Raw genomic sequence first — 11,867 nt, 5'->3', positions numbered from 1 at the left:
CACCATGGTGACAGCCCAAACAAGGAAGCCTAAAGAACTTGGATGCCACAGTGCTGCATGACTGCACACCAGGTCCTAAACTCAGAATCCAGCAGGTTAGTCATAAGGCCAATAGGCAAATGAGGGGCTGTTCTTGTGTGAAGAAAGTGGGAAGGGGGACAGCTAGTGGAAGAGATAGAATCCGGCCCTGGGAAGTTCAGGAAGAAAGGAATAAGTTCAGGTGCAATCTTTGCTTTTATCCCTGTGATGTTCTATCAGGTTATGATGGCATATCCAGGCCATGTCTGGCCCCGTTCTTCAGGACATGCCAAAGATTCTCACAGGTGGGCTGACTCCAATGGGTCTGGAAGATGGAACCTGCAAAGGATTCAGAAGAAGGAAGCTCTAAGCAGTCCCCTGCCAGACTATCAACAGTATCTCCACAGGTGAGCAGTGACCTATCACTTGGGTCATGGGTTTGGGAGAGCCCTAAGCCCCACAGAACGGTCCTGTCAGAGACAGGAATCAGAGCAGAGTGCTGATCTGATGGAGGGAACGTTCTTTCATATGTGGTGAACTTGTAAAAGAGAATTGGGAAATGATCCATAATGAATTGGGGGGGGGGGAGTAAAAAGGTAAAGGAAAAGTCCAGTCACAGACGACTCTGGGGTTGCGGTGCTCATCTCGCTCTACTGGCCGAGGGAGCCGGCGTTTGTCCACAGACAGTTTTTCTGGGTTATGTGGCCAGCAGGACTAAGCTGCTTCTGGTGAAATCAGAGCAGCGTACAGAAACGCCGTTTACCTTCCCGCTGGAGTGGTACCTATTTATCTACTTGCACTTTGAACGTGCTTTCGAACTGCTAGGTTGGCAGGAGCTGGGACCGAGCAAAGGGAGCTCACCCCGTCACAGGTATTCAAACAATTGACCTTCCGATCGGCAAGCCCAAGGCTCAGTGGTTTACACCTCAGCGCCACCCGTGTCCTACTTTCCCCCCAAAACCAGAGTCCTTTCTGCTGGGGATAATTCAGACTGAAATTCCCAGGTATCAGAAAAGGTTATTTATAGTATGTATGCCACTACTGTGGCCCATGTTTTGTTAGCCCAAAAATGGAAAACGAGCGAGGTCCCAACTAAAGAAGAATGGCAACTTAAGTTGACAGAATATGTGCAGCTTGCAGACTTAACATAAAATAAGAGAACAAGAAGAACATATATTTAGAGAAGATTGGAAAACGTTTATTGAAAATATGGGAAATAATTGTGTACAGCTGAAAACGCTGGAGCAGTAAGATAAATTTAACAGTGTAAATAAATTTTGATGGATGCAATAATAGAATACTGAATGGTGCAGTTTTTGTAAAATATGCAGGGATTTATGATATGCAAAATGAACCATGGAAAGAGAAAAAGGGAAGTCATTGATATCTTAAGAATTTTAAAATGAGTAAACAGAAAAATTAATAAAAATTATATGCAAAAAAGCAAAAAAAGAACAGAGCGCTTTCTGGTTTATCATGGTCAAAGGCCTGGCTAATAAACATGTCTTCATTTGCCTGTGGGAGGGCACTAGAGACAGAATTAGATAGGCCTCCCTTGGCAAGGCATTCCAGAACCTGGGAGCATTCCAGAACCTCGGAGGGAGAGCGGTCCTCTCCTGAGTTCCATCCAAACATGCTTCATACATTGGTGGGACAGACAGAAGGGCCTTTCAAGTTATGGATTATGGTTAGAGAGGACAATTTCCAGGCACGCTAGGCTTCCTACGTTGCACTCTGGAGAACATGTCATTGCTTTTAAGAAGGGATGGGGAACCTGTGGTGCTCAAGGTGTTGCTGCACTCCCAAATCCTCATGAGTAATACTACTACTACTAATTTATTATTTCTACCCCACCCATCTGGCTGGGTTTCCCCAGCCACTCTGGGCGGCTTTCAACAGAACATTAAATAAAGAATAAAACTTCAAACATTAAAAACTTCCCTAAACAGGGCTGAATTCTATGATAGAAGAAACTTTGGAGATATATAGATCTACTAAGATAATAAATAGGTTTTTATTATCCCTGTTATCGATTATTTAAAATTTAAATGGGGTTTGTTATTTGGAATTGTTCTTCTTAGCCACCTCGAAGACCTGTTCTTAAGATGAAATGCAACCTCTAAAAAAGCCCCAAAAAGCCCCACCAACCTCATGCACTTTCTCATGAGTTGTCCTACTGATATCAACTGGCTTAAGTGCACAGTTGTGGGTTGAGAAGAGGCTGGTTTTACGAATCAGCAATACTTCACTAAAAATAGGTGTACAATGAATTATAAAATGAGGTGCTTGCAGGTTGGGGAGCGAAGGGAAGCTCATTAATCAAAAACTGGAATGAATAATATATTGTATCTGCAAGGAAACAGACCTGTTTAAACCCAGTAAAGTGCCTTATGAAAATTTGCAACAAAGAGGGAAGCATGTTTGAGTAATATATAACAAATGCAAACAATAAAACATTTCAAGGGTAGAGTTTGCCCTTCTAAGAGCTACATTTTTATATTTCTCCTGCATTGTGCTCTTCCCTTCACTCCTTTTGAAAACAATTTATCTATTTTTTAAAAATGCATCACTAGCTTTAGCACTGCAATGCAACTTGTACAAAACTTTAAACAACAACAACAACTTTTAATATCAAATGCTGGAGATCATAATCAGGAGAGTGTTACTGCTATTGGACTTTGAAACATCGGCATCTAGTTGGCCAATGTGGGAAACAGGAAATTGGGCTAGATGGTCTGATCTGGGTTGTATTTTCTTACACATCCCTGGGGGACAGAAAGGACCAATGGCCTGCTGGAAATAACCTTCCAAGAACCATGATGAACAGGTTGAAATTGCCATCTCTCTGGTAACGTGGCTCAAACGTGGCCCTGTGGAATGCCTCCTATCAGATGTCAAAGAAATAAACAACTATCTGATGTTTAGAAGATATCTGAAGGCAGCCCTGTTTAGGGAAGTTTTTAATGACTGATGTTTTAATGTATTTTTAATCTCTTGCTGGAAGCCAACCAGAGTGGCTGGGGAAACCCACCCAGATGGGTGGGGTATAAGTAATAAATTATTATTATTATTATTATTATTATTATTATTATTATTATTATTATCATTATCATCATCATCATCATCATCATCATCGTCATCGTCATCGTCATCATCATCATCATCAAACCAGCATCTAGAGGATATATTGTTGTTGTTGTTGTTTAGTCGTTTAGTCGTGTCCGACTCTTCGTGACCCCATGGACCAGAGAACGCCAGGCACTCCTGTCTTCCACTGCCTCCCGCAGTTTGGTCAAATTCATGCTGGTAGCTTCAAGAACACTGCCCAACCATCTCGTCCTCTGTCGTCCCATTCTCCTTCTGCCCTCCATCTTTCCCAACATCAGGGTCTTTTCCAGGGAGTCTTCTCTTCTCATGAGGTGGCCAAAGTATTGGAGCCTCAGCTTCAGGATCTGTCCTTCCAGTGAGCACTCAGGGCTGATTTCCTTAAGAATGGATAGGTTTGTTCTTCTTGCAGTCCATGGGACTCTCAAGAGTCTCCTCCAGCACCATAATTCAAAAGCATCAATTCTTTGGCGATCAGCCTTCTTTATGGTCCAGCTCTCACTTCCATACATCACTACTGGGAAAACCATAGCTTTTACTATACGGACCTTTGTTGGCAAGGTGATGTCTTTGCTTTTTAAGATGCTGTCTAGGTTTGTCATAGCTTTTCTCCCAAGAAGCAGGCATCCTTTAAACTACACCAATGTGGCAAGCATAGATGAGTGCCTAGGCCCCAGACTGGACATGATGAATCCTGATCTAAAATGTGGGGTTCTGATCATGGTTTGGATGCAGTGATGGCTGGTAGAGCAGAAGACAGGGAGACAGCAGGAGGTGGAGCTAGAGCCAATAACAGGCGGAGCCAACTAATTTTGGCCCCATCCTTCTCGCTGCTGAGATCTACATGGGGCAACACGGAGGAATCTGCCGGGCAGTGCCACCCATAAGACTGGTTATAATTAAGAAGGCAGGCAGGCAAGAGCTGGCTGAGAGCAGAGTGAGTTTGGTAGGGCAGTGCCCCAATTGCCCAGGTTCACCAGCCTTCAACACTTGGATGGGTTGTTGTTGGGAGGGAGCTAGTCTAATAAACTCAACCCGGGTGGTAGGTGTTTCCAGTAGGGAGGGACAACATGGCCTCTTGTTATCTTTCTCCTCAGGCTGCTGGGCTCAGAGAGAGCCTCCTACTTTCTGCGTCCACCTACCAAGGAGCAGCCAGTAAGCCCTCGGGTGAAGCGCCTGCTGGTGACTGGTTTAGGTGAGCGTACGCTGCTTCATAGGAGCTTTTTGGCTACTTTGTCTCTTCATCCCAGTCTGGTAGTATAGTGGCAAATTCAGAAGTAATACTCACAGACCTCCCCTCCCCCCCGCCCCACAGTCACTCTCCCTTCTAAGATTATGAAACAATATTATACAACAATAATAAGGATGGGATACAGCACAAAAAATCTATGCTGATCTCCGCGTGTTGCCTTTCAGCTAGATCTATTTTCTGTGCTCATATATGGGCACATCGTCTGGAGGGCTCCAAATCTTTTGGAGCTACTTAAAGTTGTGTTTTCCTTAAAGTTCCATTGCACTTCACCATTCCCTTGAAACCCATCCTTTGGACCCTCTAGGAAACTCAACAAACCTGCTACACCTCGAATTGGGTGCGAGGAGTGCAGATGAATGGGACACAGCTGTGGGCAGCCTGAGGAAATAGCATTCACCTTGGGCTTGCCCATAAAACACAAGTCCAGAGTGAGAGACTAGGGTGATGCCTGCTGTTTCAAGGCACTCTTCTCATTGCGAGACTTTTGCGGGTGGGCTGAGAATTTGTTTGAACCCTGAGTGAGAACCTAGAGGCTGAGTGGGAGGGTGTGTCAGAAGGAAAAATAAACCGATACTGATTTTTTATATGTTAGTAACTTGGTATTAATGTCACATTTTTCTGTGCAACCATGTCTTTTTGTAATATTTTGTTAAGTTGCCTGTTGTTGCTTCAGTTCTTTTGTACACTGCTTGGAGATATTTTTAATGTATTGAGTAGTATACAAATTAAATAATCAGTCAAACTGAAGTACCTTGTGTTTTCAGTATCCCTAAATGCTTATCTTTGGAACATAGGAAGTAGCCACTTCTCTGTGTTCTTTTCTCATGTCTTCTCCAGAGTGACCCCAGGAGCCGATCCTCAGTGGTCGACTCTTCTCCTTTCACTGTGATGGTCTCCAATCAGCACAAAGGGTGAGAAGAATTCCCATTGGCTGAAAATCTCCCCTTTCGTGCTGATTGGACATCTCAAGGAAGCTGAGGATGTTAGAATTCTTGCTCCATGACTGCAGTCATGGGGTTGTTGTCTATCACATGACGGTATACGTTTTGACTCCACAGAGTGGGAAGTGAAGGAGACAGGATGTTTGTGTTACTGTGTTCCGTGAAGTGGGACTATTGTCCTTTGTTCTTTTTCTCTTTGCTGTCTGGTGCTAGAGAGAGAGGGAGCCATGTTGCAGTGTTCCATGTGTGTTTATATGTAAATAAAGTAGATTAGCCAAAATGCTGAGTTGCTGAGGTCTGTCACGCAAGCTGCGAAGACTCTGCGGATCCCTAAGTGTGCCGGTGTCTGTTGGCATCGGTTGCTGTGATGTTCGGGCTGAAGAAAGCTTTTGAAGCTCCCGAACGATCAACTAGGAGGGAGAGAACATGCCAGTCGGGCATGTGTCTCTGCCAGGGTCCTACTCGAGTGTAGGCCGAGCTCCTGACAGAGGACAGGGACTTTGCTGCAGAAATAGAAATGGGTCTTCAACTCCCTGCAACCCCGAATCCCTGATGATAAAGTGGGGACTGTGAACCGTTTTCAAACCATGAGGTGGTTCCTTGTTTTGAGTTAATTAGCACAGAGCACCAGAACGTGCTGCTATGTATGAGGAGCAGTTTGAGCCCCAGGTTCCAGAGGGCCATTGGCGAAGGCACCCTCTGTGTTTTTAATATTGCACTTTGACATGCTTTCAAACTGCTAGGTTGGCAGGAGCAGGGACCAAACAACGGGAGCTCACCCTGTCGCGGGGATTTGAACTGCCGACCTTCTGATCAGCAAGTCCTAGCCTCTGTGGTTTAACCCACAGCGCCACCCGCGTCCCTGTCTCATGAAAAGTCTCCTTTAATTCCAATTATCTCTTGGGGGGGGGCGAAAGTGTTTTGTGTTTTGATTTGATTGCTCTTGATTTATGAGTTGCTTGTTGCCACATAAAAAGAGTCTCTAAGCAACATTCACACTTGCTCCACAGATATGAGCGCTGAGGAGGTCTGGATGGCCCTGCACGAGGAACCCAAACGCCAGCGTGAGGCTGCAGCAGCTAAGAAGGGCCGCTCACTCTCTCAGCAGGTGAGAGGGATGCTTGGGACCAGACCCTACAGAAAACCCAGATGTGTCTGAGAACTATTATTTTACTGTCACACTGCTACCCCTCTCATATCTGTCTTAAAGCCTTCTTCGATACCTATCTATTAACCTGTTAGGAGCCAGAACACTGGTTCATTTTGCTCAGTAGTTTTTATTCTGACCGGCTCTTCAGGCTTCAAAAACAGTAGAATAACAGTGCTGGATCAGGCCAATGGCCCATCCAGTCCAGCATCCTGTTCTCACAGTGGCCAACCAGATGCCTGTGAGGAGAAATCCTGTGGGTTTCAGAGAAGGGAATTTCCAAGTTCTGCCCAGAGGTAGAGACACCGGGAATATTGAACCTAGCATCACAGGTGCTTTTTAAACTGCGATTTAACCTTTTATGCCACCCTCCGGTTGCTATTCTGGTGCTCGGAGCAGTTTACAGTAATTTAAGGAAACATAACAAAGCAATTGAAACCACAGAGCCTAGGACTTGCTGATCAGAAGGTGAGCTCCTGTTGCTCGGTCCCTGCTCCTGCCAACCTAGCAGTTTGAAAGCATGTCAAAGTGCAAGTAGATAAATAGGTACCGCTCTGGCGGGAAGGTAAACGGCGTTTCCGTGCGCTGCTCTGGTTCGCCAGAAGTGGCTTAGTCATGCTGGCCACATGACCCGGAAGCTGTACGCCGGCTCCCTCGGCCAATAAAGCAAGATGAGTGCCGCAACCCCAGAGTCAGCCACGACTGGACCTAATGGTCAGGGGTCTCTTTACCTCTACCTTTAACAAAGCAATAACAAAAATATAAAGTTTATGTTTTGTTCTGAGGCCTAGCCTGTCCTAACTTCTCTCAGCCGTAGTCCTGGTTTGCACCCCACTGTGAGTGAATGGCCTCTCTCTCTTAACTGGTTTCTTGTGCTGACTTTGCCATTCTGAGCAACTGAACAGGCTTTAAACACTGGGAATGAATGGGAATGAATGAAGGAACAGTGGGAATAAATACCCACATCTCTCCATCTTGTAGTCCTCCATCTGATGCAGTGTGCTTTAGCCCATAAGAGCTTATGCCAATGGGATGCGGGTGGCGCTGTGGTCTAAACCACTGAGCCTCTTGGGCTTGCTGATCAGAAGGTTGGCGGTTCAAATCCCCGTGATGGGGTGAGCTCCCGTTGCTCTGTCCCAGCGCCTGCCAACCTAGCAGTTCAAAAGCACACCAGTGCGAGTAGATAAATAGGGAAGGTAAATGGCGTTTCTATGTGCTCTGGTTTCCGTCACGGTGTTCTGTTGCACCAGAAGTGGTTTAGTCCTGCTAGACACATGACCCGGAAAGCTGTCTGCCTCAAATGCCAGCTCCCTCGGCCTGAAAGCGAGATGAGCGCCACAACCCCATAGTTGCCTTTGACTGGACTTAACAGTCCAGAAGTCCTTTACCTTTACCTTTTTTATAAGAGCTGTCAGTCTTCCAGGGTCTAGGTTTGATAGACTTTTCATTACGTTGATGAATAAATAAATACCTGGACTGACTCTGTCAGCACCCTTGTCCCTTTTTGGAGGCCTGATCCCAGTCTGTGGCTACCACCTGAAGCTCTGCTGCCTCCTTCAAGGTACCCTGGCTGGGACGTCCTTCTACGACGCAGTGTCTGCAGCAAGTATCTCAACGGCGGCAACTGCTGCGTGCTATGCACCGTCTTGCGAAGCAGCACCAGCGAACAGCCAGCCACCTTCTGGCCACAAAGCGCCTTGCTGATCTTGGTGACCCTTACGGAACAGAAGGACCAAGGCGCTACTTCCATTGCTCTTTGAACCACAAACGGGCGCAGGTGTGTTCGGCATAACTAATTCTGGAACTGGAGAGGGGCTACTATCAGCCCTAGAGAGCATGGCCTGCAGAGGCATGGCCCCTTCTCCGAGATCATTCCGACTTCTCCAAATGTTTAGAGGAGTCTCTAGCCCTTTCAGTTAGATAGAAATGCAGGGAGTATTCTGCATTGACTTATCCCAGCGTTCCAATGAGGGCAAAAGCACAGTGATAAGTGTGCCTTCTTCCTTGTATTAGAATCATATCCTGTTCTTCAGCACAAAGGTTCCCAGCACCTTTAAATCAGCTGTATTTAACACTTTTAAAGCGCAGGTATCATCTCTCTCTCTCTCTCTCTGGGTATCTTGTATGCAGGGAGCAGGATTATTTCCTTGCTTGGAGGGTGTGCAGACTGTTTCCACCTGTTCTATATTTTGTATATTTGTAAATAAATAAAACATTACAAAAAGGCAGTAAGTCTCCTGTGAATCTCTCCTTCCAAAGGAAGCCAAACTCTACTAACTGTACTAACTACTGGGGCATTTCTCATTGCTTATAGACATTGAGGGTGGGGCATGTAATACCACAGATATAGGACGCAAGTACTCCAAAGAGTGCCTTCTCCAATACCAACCGCCTTGGACTTTACAATGGTCAGGTGAGGCCTTGTTGGTGCTGCTGCCACCACTAGAGGCTGCCCAGTTGGTGCTTAACTGTGACAGGGCCTTTTCAGTGATGGCGCCCCAGTTTTGGAATGTCCTTCCTGGTGAGGTGTGCCTGTCTCCATCATTATTAACTTTCAGGAGGAATTTGAAAACATTCCTCTTTACCCAAGCATTTGGGAACTGAAGAATACTGTTGCTGGAAATGTCATGATCATCAGATGGAATAATGTTTTTAACTGAATGTGTTTTAGAATGCTTTAAACCGAAAGTGCTTTCAGATAACTTTAATTGTAATAGAGTTTTTTTAAATGATGTTTAACTGATTTAGAATGTTTTAGTTTTTAAATTGTGCATGTGTTTGCCATCCGGGACTCTTTCTGGAAAAAGGACAAGTTGTTGTTGTTGTTGTTGTTGTTGTTGTTGTTGTTGTTGTTGTTGTTGTTATTATTATTATTAATAATAATAAATCCTAGTTTTACTAAATTTATTCATTAAGTCCCACGACTAAGAAAGTCCCAAAGCGACTTTCAGATATATGGAAATGAAATCTATGTTGGGATTGATTGTAGACGACAGTTCTGCATGCTGGATCCCAGACTCCTGGGGGATCTCTTTCACAGAAAACTTTAACAAAAATCCAGCTTTAACTTTTCCCGAAAGCAAATCTTTTGGTTAGCTGTGTATAATCTCACTTAATAGAACATTTCCTATTAGGAGTCTTTGACATCTTTTTGCCCAGTGGAGGAATCTCAGCCTTCTGGCGCAGAAGCCTTGAGTAGCAGGAGCTTTTCACATGGAACATTAGCATACAAACAATGAAACCGTGTTTCCAAGATGTTGCCTACGAGTTCAAGGACTCTGGATCTTACAGAGTTTCTCATTCTGCGGACAATGGCTCATTACAGCCTCAACATCTGCCTGGTACAACCTGCAGGGGCCGTGACAGTGGGAGCGACAAATGCAGCCGCTTAATCAGGACTCTGCGAAAGAAAACTGATAGGCAGGCATCACAGAATGGAGTGCAAAAGAAAAGAATAGGAACCACAGCAGGCTTCTTATATGTAGAAGTCGGCAACTTCTTTCAAAGCTTCTAGGGCAGTCAAATGTTGAAGTAGGAGAGGCATTTCTGAACATTTTAAAGTGGTAGTTTTTTTGCAGCGGCTTCTTCTCTCGCTCTCTTCCAGCGCTGCAACACAACACACTCCACCTGCCAAAATACCTCCTCCTTCATAGCTGCAAAAAGGTTTGGGAGCCTTGGCCTTTTCTGCATCTGTTTACGGTACTTTCTGTGTTTGGCAGTGCACAGAGAATTATCCAAGGGAAGGTCATTGTGTTTCTCATTGGTATTCCACATTCCGCAGTCTGCACAGCCCATGCACCCGCAGTTTGTGGACTGGCAGGCAGCAGCACAGGAGGAAACAGATGACCTGTCTGGAGAAATACAGACACCAGTAGTTCTGAACACCACCTTCTGATCCTTGCCAGCTGGATATTGCAGGGTCTGGGGCAGAGCCACCAACAAGGCTGCCTGGTGAAGATTTTGAACAGGCTGTGGCTGCTTCCAGATGACCTGTTTACTGAGCATTCCCCCCTGGTTTGTTTGCAAAAGGTTTGCAGGATGCTTAAACTAAGGTTACCAGATTTTTTTCAATGAATCCAGGGACACTTTTCAACTTCAATGGATTTTGTATGGGGACTGATTTGTAAATCCGGGGACTGTCCCCGGGAAACGGGGGCGTATGGTAACCTTAGTTTAAACAATGTGGGCCATTCATTGAGCATTCGTTCTCACTTGTTTGCGGCCAAGGAGATGCAGCAAGCAATTTCCCAGTTGTTTTTTCCTCATTGCATATAAAGTCTGATTTGGGGGGTGAAGCAGGCTTAATGCATTCATTATTTATCCAATTGCCTTTATATACCACCTTTCTGCCAAGAAACCCAATTGTGACATATTAGAACAAAAGCTGCAAAGTAATTCTTAGATCAGGTTCAGGAGCTGACAGCGCAAGCTCCCTTCCCCAGACTTCTTCAATTAGGAGCTGGGGACTTAGGATCACTATGGTTCGAAAGTAGATAAATAGAAGCCCAAGACTAAGGCTGAGCCAGGTATTGTTTACCTGGATTTCAGTTCTGATGAGAGGCTGTCAAAGGAAGACTTTGGTTGCAGCCACTGAGAGCCCTTGTCTTCTGGGAATTTGTCTAATTCCCAAAGCCATCCAAGCTGGCGACCACCACCGCGTCTTCTGGGAGTAAGTTACATGGCTAAACTTTGAAATTAACTACTGGAACTGCGCCCTGAGTCTACAGGTTTGCTGCTCAAGCACAGTAAAGGTAAAGGGACCCCTGACCATTAAGTCTAGTCGTGACCAACTCTGGGGTTGTGGTGCTCATCTTGCTTTATTGGCCGAGGGAGCTGGCGTACAGCTTCCGAGTCATGTGGCCAGCATGACTAAGCCACTTCTGGAGAAGCAGAGCAGCGCACGGAAACACCGTTTACCTTCCCGCTGGAGTGGTACCTATTTATCTACTTGCACTTTGACGTGCTTTTGAACTGCTAGGTTGGCAGGAGCAGGGACCGAGCAACAGGAGCTCAACCCATCACGGGGATTTGAACCGCCAACCTTATGATCGGCAAGTCCTAGGCTCTGTGGTTTAACCCACAGCGCCACCCGCATCCTTGCTTATATTATCACGAGAATCTCAGGGGTTTTTGTTTTTGTTTTAAAGCAGGCTTCCTCAAACGCAGCCCTCCAGATGTTTTTGGCCAACAACTCCCATAATCCCTAGCTAGCAGGACCAGTGGTCAGGGATGATGGGAATTGGAGTCTCAAAAGATCTGGAGGGCCAAGTTTAAGGAAGCCTGTTTTAAAGCATTGATTAGCTCTCATGGTTGCAGAGGAAAAATTGGAGATGTCACCAATCCATTTCCCGCTATACATTTTTCTCTCTTTCCCCTTTCCTTTACAAACAAAAAATGTAATTTG

At 45.4% G+C, this 11,867-nt stretch overlaps 1 protein-coding gene across 1 annotated transcript; it reads left to right on the top strand.

Moving 5' to 3' along the window:
* Window positions 1-246: 246 nt before the first annotated feature.
* LOC307209042 (uncharacterized protein) lies at window positions 247-8,691 on the top strand (the record flags this gene model as incomplete). Its single annotated transcript, XM_079964133.1, has 4 exons — window positions 247-425; window positions 4,221-4,318; window positions 6,327-6,424; window positions 8,025-8,691. 4 exons carry the CDS (start codon window positions 247-249, stop codon window positions 8,253-8,255), a joined length of 606 nt encoding a protein of 201 aa, XP_079820259.1. The 3' UTR covers window positions 8,256-8,691.
* Window positions 8,692-11,867: the final 3,176 nt, after the last annotated feature.

This window comes from Podarcis cretensis, assembly GCF_951804945.1.
Source record: "Podarcis cretensis genome assembly, chromosome: 2".
Classification (NCBI taxonomy): domain Eukaryota; kingdom Metazoa; phylum Chordata; class Lepidosauria; order Squamata; family Lacertidae; genus Podarcis; species Podarcis cretensis.
This window is presented reverse-complemented; position numbering and strand designations above follow the sequence as displayed.